This window comes from Piliocolobus tephrosceles, chromosome 1, assembly GCF_002776525.5.
Source record: "Piliocolobus tephrosceles isolate RC106 chromosome 1, ASM277652v3, whole genome shotgun sequence".
In the NCBI taxonomy this organism is placed as follows: Eukaryota; Metazoa; Chordata; class Mammalia; order Primates; family Cercopithecidae; genus Piliocolobus; species Piliocolobus tephrosceles.
Genome location: NC_045434.1, coordinates 83086935 through 83108140, shown reverse-complemented (window position 1 = coordinate 83108140; position 21206 = coordinate 83086935). Strand labels below are relative to the sequence as shown.

At 41.9% G+C, this 21206-nt stretch overlaps 1 protein-coding gene across 1 annotated transcript in view; it reads left to right on the top strand.

Moving 5' to 3' along the window:
• The window catches only part of ACBD3 (acyl-CoA binding domain containing 3), a 47218-nt gene that overhangs the window by 7551 nt on the left and 18461 nt on the right, over positions 1 to 21206 (top strand). Inside the window, exons 2-4 of the mRNA XM_023203630.2 lie at positions 16428 to 16569; positions 17481 to 17621; positions 20692 to 20850. Of these exons, the coding sequence (XP_023059398.1) occupies positions 16428 to 16569; positions 17481 to 17621; positions 20692 to 20850 (442 nt within the window). The remainder of the gene's footprint in view (positions 1 to 16427; positions 16570 to 17480; positions 17622 to 20691; positions 20851 to 21206) is intronic.

Below are 21206 nucleotides of genomic sequence, written 5' to 3'. Positions count from 1 at the left end.
GATTACAGGCTTGAGCCACCGCGCCTGGCCTTTTTTTTTTTTTTTTTTAAAAGACAGAGTCTTGCTCTGTTGCCCACGCTGGAGTGCAATGGCCCTGTCTTGGCTCACTGCAACCTCCGCCTCCTGGGTTCAGACGATTCTCCTGCCTCAGCCTCCCGAGTAGCTGGGACTACAGGCACATGCCACGCCACCCAGCTAATCTTTGTATTTTTAGTAGAGACAGGGTTTCACTATGTTAACTAGACTGGTCTTGAACTCCTGACCTTGTGATCTGCCCACCTCGGCCTCCCAAAGTGCTGGGATTACAAGTGTGAGCCACGGCGCCCGCCATATTATCCTTTCTTATAGGTAGTATAAGAATTTGTCAATCGAGATTTTTTTTTTCTCAATCCGACATGAGGAAGATGTGGTTTTTCAGGTTTTTTTGTTTTTGTTTTTAAGACGATGTTTCACTCTAGTTGCCCAGGCTGGAGTGCAATTGCCTAATCTTGGCTCACCGCAACCTCTGCCTCCCGGGTTCAAGCGATTCTCCTGCCTTAGCCTCCCGAGTGGCTGGGTTTACAGGCATGCACCACCATGCCCGGCTAATTTTGTATTTTTAGTAGAGATGGAGTTTCTCCATGTTAGTCAGGCTGGTCTCGCACTGTCAGCCTCAGGTGAACTGCCTGCCTCGGCCTCCCAAAATGCTGGGATTACAGGTGTGAGCCACTGCACCCAGTCGGTTTTTCAGTTTTAGGTGTTTTTTTTTTTAATTTGGATACGGAGTTTCACTCTTGTTGCCCAAGCTAGAGTGCAGTGCCATGATCTCGGCTCACTGCAATCTCCGCCTCCCAGGTTCAAGCGATTCTCCTGCCTCAGCTTCCCAAGTAGCTAGGATTACAGGCATGCACCACCATGCCTGGCTAATTTTTGTATTTTTAGTAGAGATGGGGTTTCTCCATGTTGGTCAGGCTGGTCTCGAACTCCCAGCCTCAGTGATCCGCCCACCCGGCCTCTCAAAGTGCTGGGATTATAGGCATGAACCACCACGCCTGGCCCAGTTTTAATATTTCTAAAAGATGGATTTTAATCAAAGTGTATTCTCTATGAGGTGACAGTGTGATATGGCCATTAAATAAAACAGATTTGATCTTAGGCTGCTTTGATGGAAATATGGTATCTAGGATGAGGGAAAGAGAGAGATAGTCCTGCTGTCCTCTGCACCAAGGAGTACACCTCAAGCCCTGGATACTGCTTGGTTGAGGCATCATCCTTTAGGGTTAAAAACAAAATGGAGCTCATTCAGAAGAGAGCAACTTGTATCTAGTGGGAATTCAAATCCCTGCCATTATTATCATAATGGCTGCTGTTTAGTCAGTGTCTGCTCTATGCAGGCACTATACCAAAATTTTGGGACACATTTCTAGCCCTCACATGAACCCTAAGGAGCAGTATTGTCTTTATTTTATTGATAGCAAAACAGATTTCAAAAGATTAAATAACTTGTCCATGTTATATACTTAATAGCAGAGCTGGGAATTAAATTTAAATTTGAGGTATGATTAAGCTGAGAATGTTTAGCCAAGAGAATAGAGAACTCAGGGCAAACACAGTAGGTATTTTGTGACTTTCTTGAGGTCTGATTAGTTAGATGTGTTTTAGTTAATGCTGAGGACAGGAAATAAACCCTGTGGATGGAGCTGAGAGATACCACCTCAGAATAAAGAGCTAAGAATCACAGCTATTCAGAGATGGATTAGACTGCTTTGGGACAGTGAGTTCTCTTTACCAGGAAGTATTCAAGCATTCAAGCATAAGTTAGCATTTGCTGGGTGGATATTGTAGAGAGGATTTGAGCTTTAGTTTGCAATTCAATCACCTACCTTTAACATCCCTTCCACGCTGTAGATTTTATGGCCTTTTCATTAAATGAAGGCTAGAAGGGACACTGAAATAATTTGGTACATTCCTTTTCCTCCAGAGAGAAGAGAAAAAATATTATTTATCCTATAAAATAGCAGTTGAAGTGTGAGCCTAATAGTCTTTTGTATACTTAATTTCAGGTGGGAGGGACTTAATTGTAATCTTTCAGAGCTTTGGACTTGGTATCAAATTATGCTGTCCTATTTGAACTGAAAAGTTAAATACTTGTAAGTTTAGTAAGAACATAATGTAGATCCCATTATCTGTTTTTAATTGCCTGAAAAATGTGTTTTATATATCATGTTAGTTTCCTATTGCCCTTGTAACAAATTAACACAAATTTATTGGCTTGGGCTGGGTGTAGTGGCTCACTCCTGTAATCCCAGCACTTTGGGAGGTTGAGGCAGGTGGATCACTGAGCTCAGGAGTTCGAGACCAGCCTGGGCAATATGGGGAAACCCCATCTCTGCAAAAAAACACAAAAATTAGCCAGGCATTGGTAGCTTGTACCTGTAGCCCGAGCTACTCAGGAGACTGGGGTGGGAGAATCAAATGAACCTAGGGGGCAGAGGTTGCAGTGAGCAAGATCGTGCCACTACACTCCAGCCTATGTTACAGAGCAAGACCCCGTCTTAAAAAAAAAAATTTGTGGCTTAAAACAACTCTTGCTAAAAATCCATCTGCACTTAAGATTTTCCTGCAAGCCCTGACGTGTGTACCAGACAACCAATTCAGACTCTCATGGTTGGGAATATCCTCTGATGATCTGACTCTCCTAGTCTATGGATTAAATTGATAGAAGATCTGATTTGTATAGTAAACTCCTCTGTTCATACTGGTATTGACTGTTCCTGATTCAAGATGACAGCTACAATGGTACTGTCAAAAACAGCTACATGGGGCTGGGCACGGTGGCTCAAGCCTGTAAACCCAGCACTTTGGGAGTCCGAGGCAGGCGGATCACAAGGTCAGGAGATCGAGACTATCCTGGCTAACACGGTGAAACCCCGTCTCTACTAAAAAAAAAAAAAATGCTGGGAGTGGTGGCCACCTGTAGTCCCAGCTACTCGGGAGACTGAGGCAGGAGAATGGTGTGAACCTGGGAGGTGGAGCTTGCAGTGAGCTGAGATGGCACGACTGCACTCCAGCATCAACTGGGACTACTTGAACCAGTTCCAGTTCAAGCGACAAAGCAAGACTCCATCTCAACAAAAAAAAATCCCGCTACATGGGAATTTGTTCCTCTGCCGCATTGTGCAGTGACTGGTTTCACCCAGTACTTTAATGTGAGAATAAGCACTTTCCTCATATCAGGAATATTGTTGGTGTTGCCTATTATTCACAGCTGAATGTAATCTTCAGTACATTATCAATTATGTTTGATTGTATGTGATTAAAAAGAATGTGCATTTTTTCCTCGAAGTTGCTGGACATGTTTCTTCGAAAGCAGTTAATAAACAATTTCTAACAATTTATCTACTAACAAATATATATTTTTTAATTTACTGAGAAGAAATATTAAAATATCTCATTGACAGTCATGGATGAGATAAACTTTATAATTAGCCTTATAATTTAGCTCATTTGATTGTGAGTCAGTATTATATGTACAGAACTTGAGGCATTTTTTTCTTCATGTATGTTTTATTTTTCATATTCATATGGTTGCAGTTTTTATGATAGTAATGTCTCATTCACTCATAATACCAAAAGTTAGATCGTGCTTTTCTGAGTGCCCTCTTGCCGAAGACCACCAGGATCACAACTGTTGTTAAAGAAGGTGTAAAAAATTGTAGTAATAAATATGACCACAAGCAAAGCGAACAAAAAACCACACACACACTTAGAGATAGGTCCTGTTGGGGTAAAATCAGGGTGTCGGCAGGGCTTTGTTTCTTCTGGAGGCTCTAGAGGAGAATTGTTTCCTTGTCTTTTCCACGTGCTTCCAGGGAGCACCTGCAAGCTTTTTTTTTTTTTTTTTTTGAGACAGAGTCTCGCTCCATAGCCCAGGCTGGAGTGCATTGGTGCGATCTCGGGTCACTGCAACCTCCGCCTCCCGGTCCCAGTTCAAGCAATACTCCTGCCTCAGCCCCCCGAATAGCTGGGAATACAGACACATGCCACCACGCCCATCTAATTTTTGTGTTTTTAGTAGAGACAGGGTTTCACCATATTGGCCAGGGTGGTCTTGAACTCCTGACCTCATGATCCGCCCACCTCAGCCTCCCGAAGTGCTGGGATTACAGGTGTGAGCCACCGCGCCCAGCCGTAAGCTTTTGTTTATGCCCCTTCCTCCATCTTCAGAGCCACCATAGCTTCTTCAAATCTCTGACTCTTTCTCCCCTTCCATTTATAAGGACCCTTATGATTACATTGGGCCCACATGAGTAGTTCAGGAAAAGGTCAACTGCAACCTTAATTCTGCCTTTGCAAGTAACCTAACATATTCATAGTTTCCAGAAGTTAAACATCTTTGAGGAGCCATGGTTCTGCCCACCACTTGTGTCATAGTAGCTTATGAACTGATTACTGAAATTGTGCATGAGTTTATTCGTTTTACCTTTTTATTAAAAATGGAAACCAGAGTAATTGAAAAGGTGAAATTGTACTACAATATTTATAATGAAAAATAGTCATCCTGTTTTCTGGTGTTTTTCCCATTTCCTAGGTCCTCTCCCCAGAGGCAGCTGCTTTCCATTGTTTTAACTGTTTCTTCTGGTATTTGCTTCCATTTTCCTACTGCTGCTTTAATTTAAAAAAAAAAAAAAAAAATTCTAACACGTATGTCTGTATCTCTCTTTCTCCTTTCCTCTTCTCAGACTCCTACTTTTGTATTGTGGTAAAATTGTTGTCTGCTCTTTGTTTTTATGTTATTCTTTGCTGAAACAGATCATGCACTTTAATTACATTTTTGTTCTTGTGCAGACCTTTTTGTAAAGACATCTGTCTTAAATGTCCTTAAATTCTTGAACCAGTCTTAGTGTTTGTGGTAAGACTTAGTTAAGTCGGCTGCCCAGTTGTCATCCTGGAGATTACCTTCACCTTTTCCTATGGTGTTGGATTCTGTTTCCCCTGAATCACTTATTTTCCTTTGTTGTTGTTTTTATTCCATTACTTTGGAAATGCACACCCCTTAGTATCTTCTTGTGAAAAGAGTACCTGAGACCATGCCTTTCCAAAAATGTGTTTTACTGTCACTTTTGATTTATTTGATTGGGCATAAAAGTCTAGATTGGAAATAGTTTCCCTCTGGAATTTTGAAGGCATTATTCCATTCATTCTTTTCTTTTTTCTTTTTCTTTGTTTTTTTGAGATGGAGTCTCATGCCAGGCTGGAGTTCAGTGGTGATCTCGGCTCACTACAACCTCCTCCGCCTCCTGGGTTCAAGCGATTCTCCTGTCAGCCTCCTGAGTAGCTGGGATTACAGGTGACTGCCGCCATGCCCAGCTAATTTTTTTTTTATTTTTAGTAGTAGGGGTAGACAGGGTTTCATCATGTTGGTCAGGCTGGTCTCGAATTCCTGACCTCAGGTAATCTGCCTGCCTCAGCCTCCCAAAGTTATAGGATTACAGGCCTGAGCCACTATACCCAACTTCCCGTTCATTGTTTTCTAGCATTCAGTATTCCTTTTTTTTTTTTTTTTTTTGAGATGGAGTCTGACTCTGTCACCCAGGCTGAAGTGCAGTGGCATGATCTCAGCTCACTGCAACCTCCGCCTCCCGGTTCAAACAGTTCTCTGCCTCAGCCTCCCAAGTAGCTGGGATTATAGGCACCCACCACCACACCCAGCTAATTTTTGTATTTTTAGTAGAGATGGGGTTTCACCATCTTGGCCAGGCTGGTCTTGAACTCCTGACATCGTGATCTACCCTCCTTGGCCTCCCAAAGTGCTGGGATTACAGGCGTGAGCCACCGCACTCAGCAGTATTCATATTCTTAAGAAGTCTATAGTCATTCTAATTCTTTGTCTTGTGTATGTGACCAGTTTTTCTTTCTAGAAGTATGTAGGATCTCCTGTTTTATCTCCATGTTAAAAAATTAGAGAAATATTGTCTCCTTGTTTGTTTTCAGTGATTTTGCTGAATACTTGATAGTCTTTTCAGTTTAGAAACTTGGGCCCTTCATTTCAGGGAAATTTTCTTGTATTCTTTCTTTCTTTCTTTCTTTTTTTTTGAAACGGAGTTTTGCTCTTGTTGCCCATGCTGGAGTGCAATGGTGCGATCTCGGCTTACCGCAACCTCCGCCTTCCAGGTTCAAGCGATTCTCCTGCCTCAGCCTCCCAAGTAGCTGGGATTACTGGCATGTGCCACCATGCCTGGCTAATTTTGTAGAGATGGGGTTTCTCCATGTTAATCAGGCTGGTCTCGAACTCCCAACCTCTGGTGATGCACCTGCCTCGGCCTCCCAAAGTGCTGGGATTACAGGCGTGAGCCTCTGCGCCCAGCCATATGTCTTTGGTAATTTTCTCTGTTTTCACCTTTTGGTACTGTTAATAGATAATCGATCTTTTGGATTAAACTTCTAATTCTCTTATCTCTTCTTCCCTGTTTTTCATGTTTATATTTTGCTTTGTTTTCTAGGAAATATCCTCAGCTCCATCTTCTAGATTTTTAAATTTTTGTGTGTTGGTTTGTTTTTACATTTTTAATTTCCAAGAGTTCTTTTTTCTCTGAATTGTCTTTTTTTTTTTTTTTTTTTTAAGTATCTTGTTTTGCTTCATAGATGCATTAGCTTCTGTTTCTGAGGATGTTGAATATAAACTTTGAATGTTATTTCACTGTTAAAATTTATTTTAGTTTTTTTTGTTTCCATGTTGGAAGCTTTCCTCAAATGTCTGGTGATCCTTGAGTATTTCATGTTAAAGGATAAGGTACAGAACACCTAACTGTAACATTAAAGTAGAAACCTTTTTTCTAAGGTGATGAGACAGAAGTTTTGTAGAAGAACCCTCAAATGTCAGCATCTTTCAAATCAGTGTCTGTAGGTCTTTATTTGGAGCCAGTTTTTCAAGAAAATACTCCTGTCTCCTGCATGGGATATATGAACCTGGTTGCCAACATTCAGAAACTAGGCAGGAGAAGTGGGGATGAGTGGGAGGTACTTACCATTTACTGAGGAAACATTTCATTTATCTGTCTAATAGCATACTCTAAGCCAAGTGTCCTAACATCTGGAGCATCCCTGATTAACTTTTTTTTTTTCTTTTTTGAGACGGAATCTTGCTCTGTCGCCCAGGCTGGAGTGCAGTGGCCAGATCTCGGCTCACTGCAAGCTCCACTTCCCGGGTTTACGCCATTCTCCTGCCTCAGCCTCCCGAGTAGCTGGGACTACAGGCGCCCGCCACCGTACCCAGCTAATTTTTGTATTTTTAGGAGAGACAGGGTTTCACCGTGTTCGCCAGGATGGTCTCGATCTCCTGACCTTGTGATCCGCCCGTCTTGGCCTCCCAAAGTGCTGGGATTACAGGCTTGAGCCACTGCGCCCGGCCCCCTGATTCATTTTCTGTAGTAAATATCCAGCCCTCTACTGAGTAGGAGCAGGGTAGCCATCTGCCTGCTTGGGGTTGGCAAACGCAATGGGAGGGAGGAGGGTGGCTCCTTACATCTTATATGGACTTTAAACCAGATTCCTGTTTTCATCTAGACTTCAGCTTTTAAAGAACCTGATGCCTTTAATTTGTGAACCTTTCCAGGGTTCTCTTTTTTTTTTCCGCCCTTCAAGACAGAGTTTCGCTCCTGTTGCCTAGGCTGGAGTACAGTAGCACGATCTTGGCTCACTGCAACTTCTGCCTCCCGGGTTCAGGCAATTCTCCTGCCTCAGCCTCCCAAGTAGCTAGGATTATAGGCATGCGCCACCACTCCTGGCTAATTTTTGCATTTTTAGTAGAGACTGGGTTTCACCACGCTAGTCAGGCTGATCTCGAACTCCTGACCTCAGGTGATCCACCCGCCCTGGCCTCCCAAAGTGCTGGGATTACAGGCATGAGCCACCACACCCAGCCCTTTCCAGGGTTCTCTAAATTGGCTTCCTTATTCCTTTTAGTGGGATTTCATTAAGGATCAGGGGTAATTGTGTGTGTTCAATCTATCATGTTTAACTGAAGGTTTATCTGCATGTTTTCTTTTCTAAGCAGGATTTGTGTTTGCTTTTGTTTGCCATGGAAAGCAGAATTCCAAAATTGATTGAATTAAATAACTTTGTAATAATAATAATTAATGAGTGCAAGAGCTGAGGATGATGCCTGCATTCCCTTCTGGGAGGACTGAAATAGAACTTTCCTTTAGAAATAGGGCCCTGGTTAAAGATTTTTGAGTTTCTACAAGGCTTTTTGTGTCAGTGCAGTTAGTGGAGTTATTACTTTCCTGCTAACTACATTTAACGTTTACGGTACCAGAAATAATTTAGAAGAAAATTATTCTTGGCCGGGTGTGGTGGCTCATGCTGTAATCCCAGCACTTTGGGATTCTGAGGCAGGTGGATCACCTGATGTCAGGAGTTTGAGACTAGCCTGGTCAACATTGGTGAAACCCCATCTGTACTAAAAATTAAAAAAAAATAGCTAGGTGTGGTAAGTGCACTTCTGTAATCTCAGCTACTGGGGAGGCTGAGGCAGGAGAATTACTTGAACCTGGGAGGCAGAAGTTGCAGTGAATTGAGATCGTCCCACTGTACTCCAGTCTGGGTGACATGAGACTGTCTCAGAAAAAAAAAAGAAGAAGAAAATTATTCTCATCTGATTTAAAAGACTAAACTCTTGTCATGTGTCAACCAGAGCCACCTGAAGAGTAAGAGAGAAGTAACTTTTTGTGTAATACTAGTAGTCTGCCTAACAATATAGATTATGAAGGATTTTTATTTTTCTGTGGGTTTTTTTTTAAGCTTAGGATTTCAGTACTGTGTGAACTATGCTATACCAAAACTGGTTGGGATTAGCACAGCCTCCTGGGTTTTGTATGTTCCTTGGGAGAATAATCTCTTAACCCAATCCCAAAGGCTGAAAATACATTGCTTTGACTTTAAAAATGTGTATTAAAAAAGATAATGTGTATGTGTGTTTGATTACAAAGTACATATGCTTACTGAAAATTTGGGGAAATAAAAAATGAATACATAAAATAAAATTAATTTGTAAATACAGTCTTTCAAAAATAATTTTTAGTATTAACATTGTTTCGTTTTGAGACAGGGTCTCACTCTGTCACCCAGGCTGGAGTACAGTGGCACCATCATGGCTCACCACAGCCTCAACCCCTAGGATCAAGGGATCCTCTCGTCTTGGCCACCCTAGTAGCGGGGACTGTGGTACACGCCACCATGCCCAGCTAATTTTTGGGTTTTTTGTGTGTGTGGAGACAGGGTTTCACCGTGTTTCGCAGGTTAGTCCCAAACTCCTGGGCTCAAGCACTCTACCTGCCCTAGCTTTCCAAAGTGCCAGGATTATAGGCATGAGCCACCAGTCTCAGCTGGGTTTGTTTGTTTGCTTGTTTGTTATTTAGACAGGGTCTTCATCTGTCACCCAGACTGGAGTTCAGTGGTGCTTTCATGGTTTATTGGAGCCTCGACCTTCAGGCTCAAGCAATCCTGAGCCTCCAGAGAAGCCTGGACTTCAGGCACATGCCACCACACCCAGCTGTTTTTTAGTTTTTTTGTAGAGGTGGGGTCTTGCAGTGTTGCTCAGGTTGATCTCAAACTCCTGGACTCAAGTGATCCTCCCACTTCAACCTCCCAAAGTGTCGGGATTACAGGCGTGAGCCACCACACCTGGCTGTTTGTTTTCTTGATTTTTTTTTTTGAGACAAATTTGGCTCTCATATAGAAAAATTGTTAATTTGGAGATTTAGTAGTAAGATTTAAAGAAAGGATTATAGAGCAATTATTTTTATTTTCTTCAGAGTCAGAATCTCAATGGATTGCCCAGGCTGGATTCTAACTTGTGGATTCAAATGATCCCTCCTGTCTCAGTGTCCCGAATAGGTGGGACTATAGGTGCATGCCACTGCAGCTGGCAACATAGCAATTCTTAAAACTAGTAAGTGCATAAAAGAGTAAATAAGAATGCCAGGACAGTTCACAAGAATGGATATACTGTTTTGTTCATTCTCATAGTAGTTGACCCATAAAGTCAATTTCTTTTGTGAGATTTGCTGGGCATGTTTTTTGATGAGGGCCTGTGAACAAAAACATAGGCTTAAGCACTGACGTTCACAGAGGTCAACGAATCTGTTTGACTGCCTGACCAGAACTAATACTGAAAACGTATTCCTCTTTTTTTTTTTTTTTTTTTTTTGAGATGGAGTTTTGCTCTTGTTGCCCAGGCTGGAGTACAATGGCACAATCTTGGCTCGCTGCAACCTCTGCCTCCCAGGTTCAAGCGACTCTCCTGCCTTAGCCTCCCAAGTAGCTGGGATTACAGGCATGTGCCACCATGCCCGGCTAATTTTTGTATTTTCAGTAGAGATGGGGTTTCACCATGTTAGTCAGGCTGGTCTCAAACTCCTGACTCAGGTGATCTACCCGCCCCAGCCTCCCAGAGCGCCAGGATTACAGGTGTGAGCCACTGTGTCTGGCCACATATTCCTCTTTCTAAAAATACATTTATTGGCCAGGCACGGTGGCTCACGTCTGTAATCCCAGCATTTTGGGAAGCCAAGGCAGGCAGATCACCTGAGGTCAGGAGTTCAGGACCAGCCTGGCCAACCCAACATGGTGAAACCCCATCTCTATGAAAAATACAAAATTTAGCTGGGCATAGTGGCACACACGTGTAGTCCCAGCTACTCAGGAGGCTGAGGCACAAGAATCGCTTGAACCCAGGAGGCAGAAGTTGCAGTGAGCCGAAATCACGCCAGTGTGCTCCATCGTGGGTGAAAGAGCAAGACTCCATCTCAAAATAAATAAATAAAAACACTTTTTAAATTTGCACTATATTTTAAATTCTGTCAGGTATAAAAAGGGCAGATGTTAAAATAACATCCAAAAGTACTGAAACTCGACCAGGCACGGTGGCTCACACCTGTAATCCCAGCACTTTGGGAGGCCGAGGCGGGCAGATCATCTGAGGTCAGGAGTTCAAGACCAGCCTGGCCAACATGGTGAAACCTCGTCTGTACTAAATGCAAAAATTAGCCGGATGTGGTGGTGCATGCCTGTAATTCCAGCTACTAGGGAGGCTGAGGCAGAAGAGTCACTTGAAATTGGGAGATGGAGGTTGCAGTGAGCCGAGATTGTGCTGCCGCACTCCAGCCTGGGTGACAGAGCGAGACTCTGTCTCAAAAAAAAAAAAAGTGTTTACTTACCATCCCTCAAAGCCCCTGCACCTAGTTCACATTATCAAATGCTTGAAATAAAGAAGCAAGTTGGCCAGGCATGGTGGCTCATGTCTATAATCCCAGCACTTTGGAAGGCTAAGACAATTGATTACTTGAGGCCAGGAGCTTGAGACCAGCCTGGGCAACATGACAAAACCCTCTCTCTACAAAAATAAAAATTAACTGGGCATAGTGGCACTGACTGATAGTTCCAGCTACTCAGGAGGCTGAGGTGATAGAATCCCTTGAGCCCAGGAGTTCAAGGCTACAGTGAGCTGTGATCGTGCCACTGCCCTCCAGCCTGGGCGACAGAGTGAGAACCTGTCTCAGAAGCAAATTTATCATCTGGTAGGAAATGAACCCTCCCTCCATTAGTAGAAAACCAACATAGCAGTATTTTACAGATAACTTTATAGCAATAGTCACAGATCTCAAAAAAATTTTTTCATATCTGCTTGCCCCATCTATTACTTCAAATCACCTTCCTGTGGCAAAAAAATAATTTTGTGTGCATATATTCGAAATTGCTATTTTGCATGACTAATCAGAAAAGTAGTCTTCAGGTGCATAGTTTCCATGTGATTTTATCTTTACTGACATGTATTTAGATAAAAACACTTAATTGAATTTATTCTTAAAAAAAGAAAGGAAAAATGCACTCTCAGGCCCACCACATCTTTTTTTCTTGAATCATTGGCAGAATATGTTCTTTTATAGGCTCAAGATAAAATGACATTGGTTAATGTCTTTTATTTTATTTTATTTTATTTTTTTGAGATGGAGTCTCACTCTGTCGCCCAGGCTGGAGTGCAGTGGCCGGATCTCAACTCACTGCAAGCTCCGCCTCCTGGGTTTACGCCATTCTCCTGCCTCAGCCTCCTGAGTAGCTGGGACTACAGGCGCCCGCCACTTGCCTGGCTAGTTTTTTGTATTTTTTAGTAGAGACGGGGTTTCACCGTGTTAGCCAGGATGGTCTCGATCTCCTGACTTCGTGATCCGCCCTTCTCAGCCTCCCAAAGTGCTGGGATTACAGGCTTGAGCCACCGCGCCCGGCCTTTTTTTTTTTTTTTTTTTTTTGAGATGGAATCTCACTCTGTTGCTTAGACTGGAGTGCAGTGGCATGATCTTAGCTCACTGCAACCTCCGTCTCATTCAAATGATTCTCTTGCCTCAGCCTCCTGAGTAGCTGGGATTACAGATGTGCTGCACCACCACACCCAGCTAGTTTTTGTATTTTTAGTAGAGAGAGGGTTTTGCCATGTTGGCCAGACTGATCTCAAACTCCTAACCTCAGGTGATCCACTTGCCTTGGCCTCCCAAAGTGCTGGGATTACAGGTGTGAGCCACTATGCCTGGCTGCTTAATGCCTTTTTTTTTGTTTTAAAAAACAAAAACTCTCTAAATCACAAGGCTAAGATCAGGAGCTGGAGCTATTTTTCAGATTATCACCATTTGTTAAAAGTGAGAAGGGGGTGGGTGCAGTGGCTCACGCCTGTAATCCCAATACTTTGGGAGGCTGAGGTGGGTGGATCACCTGAGGTTGGAAGTTGGAGATGAGCCTGGCCAACATGGTGAAACCCCATCTCTGCTAAAAATATAAAAACTAGCTGAGTGCGGTGGCACATACCTGTAGTCCCAGCTACTCGGGAGGCTGAGGCAGGAGAATCACTTGAACCCAGAAGATGGAAGCTGCAGTGAGTTTGTGCAGTGAGATTGTGCCAGTCACTGCACTCCAGCCTGGGCAACAGAGCGAAACTCCGTCTCAAAAAAAAAGTGAGAAGGAAGTTGTTCTGGGCTGCATTTCTCTAATAATCACTGTGTCGTAGTGTAAGAAAACTTTTGGTGATTAATGTACTTGTTAAGTATTTGATGATTAATGTCATCACGTATTGTGTTATATGTGCTGTATACTTTTATACAGCTGGCGGCACAGTAGGTTTGTTTACACCAGCGTCACCGTAAATACTTGAGTTATGTGTCGCACCGTGTTATGGTGGCTACCACACCACTAGGCCATAGGAAAATTTCGGCTCCATTATTATCTTATGAGACTACAGTCATATAAACAATTTGTCTTTTACTGAAATGCCATTATGCAGAGCATGACTGTACCACATTGTTTTGACTTTCTCTTATTGATAACCTTTTACTTCCAGTCACAAGAAAACAATGCTGCAATGAATGTCCTTGTATCTGCCTCCTTCTGTATATTTGGGAGTGCTTGTCAAGCATATGTAATGAGAACTGGAATGACTGGATCATAGGGCATACACATTTATAATTTTGAAATATAGATGTCTCTCCCTGTCCATGGTTTTGCTTTCCCTGGTTTCAGATACCCAGGGTTAATCAAGGTCTGAAAATAGGTGAGTAGAGTACAGTCAGATATTTTGAGAGAGAGAGATCCCACATTCACATAACTTGTTGTATATTGTTATATAATTGTTATATTTTATTGTTAATCTCTTATTGTATCTAATTTATAAACTACAGGTATGTACATATAGGAAAAACGTAATATATATAGGATTCAATATTATCTGCAGTTTTAAGCATCCACTGGGGAATAAGGTAGGGACTAATGTGTATTGCCAAATTGCCCTTCAAGGTAACTATAACAGTTTATACTTTCAGCATTCATATATGAGAATGGGTACTTACTTGTAGGATCTTAATAACTTTAGATGTTATCTGACTTTTTTGTTTATCTGATGAGAGGTGGGGGTCTTGCTATCTAATGCTTTTAATTTGTTTTTCTTGACTAGTGGGGTTGAATATCGTTTTGGATATTTATTGGCAGCTTCTATATTTTTTCTTCTCTGAGTTTCCTGTTGTTCTTTAACTCATATTCTTCTCACTCATTAGTGATTTTATTTCATCACTATGTACATGAATGAGACATATAGGTAGCATATACTACTTTAAAGCCCCCTCCCCGTTTTCTTTAAATTTGGTAGTCTCTTATCGTTGGAATCAACCAATAGTTAATGCTGCCATTTATCAAAGAAGCAGAACTGTTCTCTGAGTATTTCCCATTACTAGAACCTAATTTCATACAGCTTTTAAATGTTGGTAGCAGTTAGTCTTTATAGGTCAAACTGGTCGCACTCTTCATTGCCTATATGGAAACTTACCAGAGTCAATCAGGTGAAGGAAAGAAAAGCATTAATAGTTATTAATAATAATAATCCTGTTTGCCGGTTGCGGTGGCTCACGCCTGTAATCCCAGCACTTTGGGAGGCCGAGACGGGCAGATCACGAGGTCAGGAGATCGAGACCATCCTGGCTAACATGGTGAAACCCCCTCTCTACTAAAAATACAAAAATTAGCCGGGTGTAGTGGCCGGCGCCTGTAGTCCCAGCTACTCAGGAGGCTGAGGCAGGAGAATGATGTGAACCCGGGAGGTGGAGCTTGCAGTGAGCCGAGATTGCACCATTGCACTCCAGCCTGGGCGACTGAGTGAGACTCCGTCTCAAAAATAATAATAATAATAATAATCCTATTGCCTCTGAGGTAGCAACTTCTGAAGTGTAACCCTCTCTTTATTGATGAATAAACTGAGAGGTTGAATGGTCACATAGCTAGGAAGTGTCTCAGATGAGATTTAAACTCAAGCCATCCAATTCCAAAGCCTTTTCCACCACATTGTACTGCCTCAGTGGGATGGGTACATTTTTGAATACAGCCTTTCAAAGTGTATGTAATCTCTTATGCGTGATCATGTTAAAAGGGACTAATATAAAATTATTTTAAGTGTTTCTTTTCTCTTTTGGCTAAAAATTATTTTTAAAAGCTATTTTAAAAACCGATTGTTGGCCTGGACATGGTGGCTCACACCTGTAATCCTAGCACTTTGGCAGGCTGAGGCAGGAGGATTGCTTGAGCCCAGGGTTCAAGACCAGTCTGGGCAACATTGTAAGACATTGTCTCTGCAAAAAATAAAAAATTAACCAGATGTAGTGGCATGTGCCTGTAGTCCCAGCTTCTTGGGAGGCTGAGGCAGAAGGATTGCTTAAGCCTGGGAGATCAAGGCTGCAACCTGACTGCAGCTTGACAGATGGGTTTTTCTGTAGCAGCTTTAGCATAAATTTTTTTTTTTTTTTTTTTTTTTTGAGACAGAGTCTCGCTCTGTCGCCCAGGCTGGAGTGCAGTGGCCGGATCTCAGCTCACCGCAAGCTCCGCCTCCCGGGTTTATGCCATTCTCCTGCCTCAGCCTCCGGAGTAGCTGGGAATACGGGCGCCCGCCACCTCACCCGGCTAGTTTTTTGTATTTTTTAGTAGAGACGGGGTTTCACCGTGTTAGCCAGGATGGTCTCGATCTCCTGACCTCGTGATCCGCCCGTCTCGGCCTCCCAAAGTGCTGGGATTACAGGCTTGAGCCACCGGGCCCGGCTAGCATAAATATTGATAGTTGGCTTATTTTTACAACATAATTCAGGATAGGCATGGTGGTTCACACCTGTAATGCCGTCTCTTTGGGGGACTGAGGCGGAAAAATCACTTGAGCTCAGGAGTTTGAGACCAGCCTGGGCAACATAGCGAGACCTTGTCTCTACAAAAATAAAAACATTTTCCAGGTATGATGGCGCATGCTCCTGTAGTCCCAGGTAATTGGGTAGCTGAGGTGGGAGGATCACTTAAGCTCAGCAGTTTGAGGCTGCAGTGAGCTGTGATCATGCATTCCAGCCTGGGCAATAGAGTGAGACCTTGTCTCAAAAAAAACAAAAACAAAAAAACCCCATCATACAGGATTTCTGTCTTAGGTTCTGTTATTAATAAAATGTAGTAATTGGGCTGGGCATGCTGGCTGAAATCCCAGCACTTTTGAAAAGGAGGCTGAGACGAGAGGCTTGCTTGAGCCCAAGAGTTCGAGACCAGCCTGGGCAGCCCCCGTCTCTGCAAAAAGACATGTTTGGTGACACGCACATATAGTCCAGCTACTTGGGGGGCTGAGGTGGGAGGATCATTTGAGTCCAGGAGGTCAAGGCTGCAGTGAGCCGTCATCACACCATTGCACTCCAGCCTGGACAACAGAGTGAGACTCTGTCTAAAAATAAAAACAGTTTTAAAAAGTAATTGAAATAAAAATTTCACTATAATAGTGTTTGTGTCTATTACAGGCAGTTTGTGACATACTTTGTAGTAAAACTTTAGTATATAATGCTGAAAATTATGTATTTTGCCAGTGCTAATTGTTTTCTTTGTGTTTCTTACAGAAAAAGATGGCAAAGCATTTCATTCAACTTATGAAGAAAAATTGAAGCTTGTGGCACTGCATAAGCAGGTTCTTATGGGCCCGTATAATCCAGACACATGTCCTGAGGTTGGATTCTTTGATGTGCTGGGGAATGACAGGAGGTAACAGTGTTTTTCTGTGTAGTGAATTTAATGAGAATAATGTTGGCAAAGGGTACAATGTGTATTGGTTAAGACGTGAATAGCTGGTTCATTAGCTTTAAATAAGAACTTAACATTTTTGCTTGCAGCTTCTGGAGTCTTCAGATATTTATCTGTTTTTAGTTTAGAGATGTTTATGGCTAAATATTGTGGAAGAACTGTATTCATCTGATTATTAACATAAGACAAGTAGAGGTTCATTTGATTCTTCCCAAATAATATTAAAAGTAGCCGTTTAAAATACGTAGAATTGATTCCGTTATTGAGGCATAAAAAAATTGTGACAAAAAATATATTGAGTATTTTTGTTTAATTAAGATTCAAATATTACATAAGAAAAGTAGGCCAGGTACAGCAGTTCACGCCTGTAATCCCAGCACTTTGGGAGTCCAATGTGGGTGGACCATTTGAGGTCAGGAGTTCAAGACCAGCCTGGCCAACATAGTAAAACCTCATCTCTACTAAAAATAAAAAAATTAGCCGGCAGTAGTAGTACACGCCTGTAATTCCAGCTACTCGGGAGACTGAAGCAGGAGAATCGCTTGAGCCTGGGAGACAGAGGTTTTGGTGAGCCAAGATCACGCCATTGCATTCCAGTCTGGGCAACAAAGTGAGATCCTGTCTCAAAAAAAAAAAATTGATACCCTTTTGCTATATGGGAATCATAAGCAATGCAGTTGTTTGGATTGTATGTGGCATATCTAGTTTAGTAAATCAATACGTACTTGTTAAAACTTGGTTTTGAGCCTTTTGCTTACAGTAGAATCATTCTTCGTTTTAGTTACAATTGAGAATTATTCATATTTAGTTTAAATTTAAAAGTTCTCTTTCTACTAAGAAGGGGAGGTAACTTTTCTTGTTATTCCTTACAGGAGAGAATGGGCAGCCCTGGGAAACATGTCTAAAGAGGATGCCATGGTGGAGTTTGTCAAGCTCTTAAATAGGTGTTGCCATCTCTTTTCAACGTACGTTGCATCCCACAAAATAGAGAAGGAAGAGCAAGAAAAAAAAAGGTGAAGTTTGAGGGCATGGAATACTTTACTGCTGCGCAGCCCAGTGTACTCATGCTTTTGTTTTATGGAGTGTCTGTTCTAGTTCTAGATTAGGTGTTTTGCTTTCCTTGCATCCCCATTTCTTGTGGCAATTGTTCAAACTTCCTGATGTGAGCAGCTATTTATATTATGAGTTTTGGGGGGAGGGAGAACTGCTTCCTACTGGCTGTGCCTTTAAAAGAAACCTCCCATCCATCATGGCCTTCCTTTTGTTTTATTACACTAAGTTTCTGAATAAGCCCCACCATCAACTCAACCACTCCCTCCTCCCTATCCTCTGGTCTGACATACCCTTTGTTGCAGTCTCCCTTGAGCTTCTAGAGTACTCATGCTCCATTTCATTGTTTGCAACTATGCTACGTTATATAGACATTCATGTTGGCTTTGGCTTCCAGCTGGCTTATTGATTATTTTCAGGTTTTGGAGGAGGAGCTACTAGATGTGCTGTTTATGTTTATGGGATTCTCCGTTGTAGTTGTGAATTAGAATTATAGTTACACCTTATTTATCTAGTAGCTATATTTTCAACAGTTTTGACTACCTAAAATTTTAAGTGATGAAAATGATGCTACAAAACCAATTTTTCTTCAGGTTATGTTATACTTTTTTTTCTTTAGACGGAGTCTTGCTCCGTTGCTATTGCTCAGGCTAGAGTGCAGTGAAATGATCCTCTGCCTCCTGGGTTCAAGCAGTTCTCCTGCTTCAGCCTCTTGAGTAGCTGGGATTACAGGTGCCTGCCACCAACCCAGCTGATTTTTGTGTTTTTAGTAGAGATGAGATTTCACTATGTTGGCCACGCTGGTCTCAAACTCCTGACCTCAGGTGATCCACTGCCTCGACCTCCCAAAGTGCTGGGATTACAGGCGTGAGCCACCTTGCCCAGCCGATGTTATTCTTTAAAAACAATTGATTCTCTGGTTTCCTACCTTAACCTGGATTAAAAATAACAGATTAGAAGAGAAAATAGCTTGATAATGAGGGACATAATAGAAAGCATGAAAAATAGACATGAGACTTATAAAAGCTTGGCATTCAGGGGTCATATAATATGAAGGTAAACTTCTCCATTACAGTAGTATGATGTATAATTTTTATGTTTATAGCTGTAACCCCTGAGTCATCAAGAGATGGAACATTAGATATGATTTATTCCTGTTTAAGATAATAGGAAATGGCTTAATTACATTTTCAGAAAATATTTATCCAAAGAAAGTTTTTTTAATCTAAAGGAGGGGTTTTGGTTCTTAGGAGAATAGAATGAGATTTCTTTAACTGGAAAATTGATTTATGTCCTATAGTCCTTTGTGTAGTGATGTTGGATCAATCAGGTATCGCTATAATGTCTGTAGAATAAGTATCTATTGCTTTTTAAGTTCTTATTTTAATGATATATATGCATATTTCTCTTAAGCATTGTCAAAAGTTACTACTCAACATATAGAGCTGCATTTTCTTTTTAAAAATATACTTTTGTCATGGAATAAAGTCCATATAGAATTATTTTAAAGTGTTGAAGAGTAGACTTCACCTATCCTGAAGCTTAAGCTCTGGCTTGTGAACCTTCTTGCCCTGTACCAGTTGTGACACATTAAAAGTAGGTCATGGCTGGGTGCAGTGGCTCACGCCTGTGGTGGCTCACATCTGTAATCTCAGCACTTTGGGAGGCCGACGCAGGCAGATCACTTGAGTCCAAGAGTTCAGGACCAGCCTGGGCCACATGGCAAAACCCCATCTCTACAAAAAAAACATAAAAATTAGCCAGGTGTGGTTGCAGGTTCCTATAGTTCCAGTTACTCAGGAGGCTAAGGTGGGAAGATCGTTTGAGCCTGGGAGGCAGAGGTTGCAGTGAGCCAAGAACGTGCCTCTGCATTCCAGTCTGGGTGACAGAGTTGAGACCCTATCTCAGAAAAAAAAAAGTAGGTCATGTTATTGCTTTATTTTGAGCCTTGGCTGTGGCTCAGGTAGTTGTTAATCACTTATAGGAGTTAGAGGGGAGAAAGGTGAGGTAGCCCAGACAGTTCTCGTGGTAGAACCAAGAAATGGTGTTTTATCTGATACTCCTTAGAAATCTTACCTTTCATCCTGTCTGCAGCCTGCCTGGACACCATACCACTCTCAGACCCTGAAGATGTCCCTTCCTAGCATAATAGGATCTATTCTTTTTGGAAGGGTCTTGTGGGATGGGTGAAAGCTGGGCAAGGGCCGCACTGAGAGGTTAGCCATTCTTTTTTAAATTAAAGGCTTAAAAAAATTTTTAATTTCAGAAATAATACACAAATATATTCGATATAAAGATTTTCATTTATGGCAGTATATGAAACACAAACTGAAAAAAATCTTTTTTCCCACATTTTTTTTAATTCCACTCTCCTTTGCATAGATAATAACTGATAAATTTAGGGTATATCCTTCCAGATCTTTTCCTTTGTATTCATCTTTTTTTTTTTTTTTTCATTAAGCAAATATGTTAAATGTCTGTACAGATTAGGCATGTATTTCTGTCCTTTGGCTCTGCGGTGTTTCAGGGTGGATTTTTTACTTCTATACACGTTTGTCAAATGCTTGTTCTTTCTAGCACTGTGCTAAGCCCTGAGGATGTAGTGGTCTGAGATAGGCAGTCTCTTTCCCTATGAAGCATCTACTTTAATGGGTAAGGCAGATCTATTGCTAAATGTATCACACAAATTTAATTACAATGACAGCAGGTATTATGAAGGAAAAGCTTTTAGTGCTGTGAGCCTGTATTAGAGGGGATCCTTCAGGGTATGGGAATATCATAATGCTTTAAGTAGTGTCTTATGATGGACACATTTCTGTTGCTGTGCAACAGGAATTATTCTTGAGGTGATTTGTATATTGTGAGAATGATTCCCTATAAGTTTCTGCTAGTAAAGTGTGTGTATTTTTAATTTTGATGTGTATATCCACATTGTTCTCTAAAAAGGTCATGTCAGTTTTCACTGGGAACTAAAGTTTTATATTTAAACAGGATTCAATGTATAGTGTTCATTCTCTATCCTTTGCCTTGTAGGAAGGAGGAAGAGGAGCGAAGGCGGCGTGAAGAGGAAGAAAGAGAACGTCTGCAACAGGAGGAAGAGAAACGTAGGAGAGAAGAAGAGGAAAGGCTTCGACGGGAGGAAGAAGAAAGGAGACGGATAGAAGAAGAGAGGCTTCGGTTGGAGCAGCAAAAGTAAGCTTATTATATGGCTTATGTTTTAAAATGAGAAATGGGAAAAAAAATAGAATAAAAATAAGAAATGAGCAGGCTGGGCGTGGTGGCTCACGCCTGTAATCCTAGCACTTTGGGAGGCGGAGGCGGGCAGATCACCTGAAGTTGGGAGATGGAGACCATCCTGGCTAATACGGTGAAACCCTGTCTCTATTAAAAATACAAAAAATACAAAAAATTAGCCAGGCATGGTGGCACATGCCTGTAATCCCAGCTACTTGGGAGGCTGAGGCAGGAGAATCGCTTGAACCCAGGAGGCAGAGGTTGCGGTGAGCCAAGATCGTGCCATTGTACTCCGGCCTGGGCAACAAGAGCAA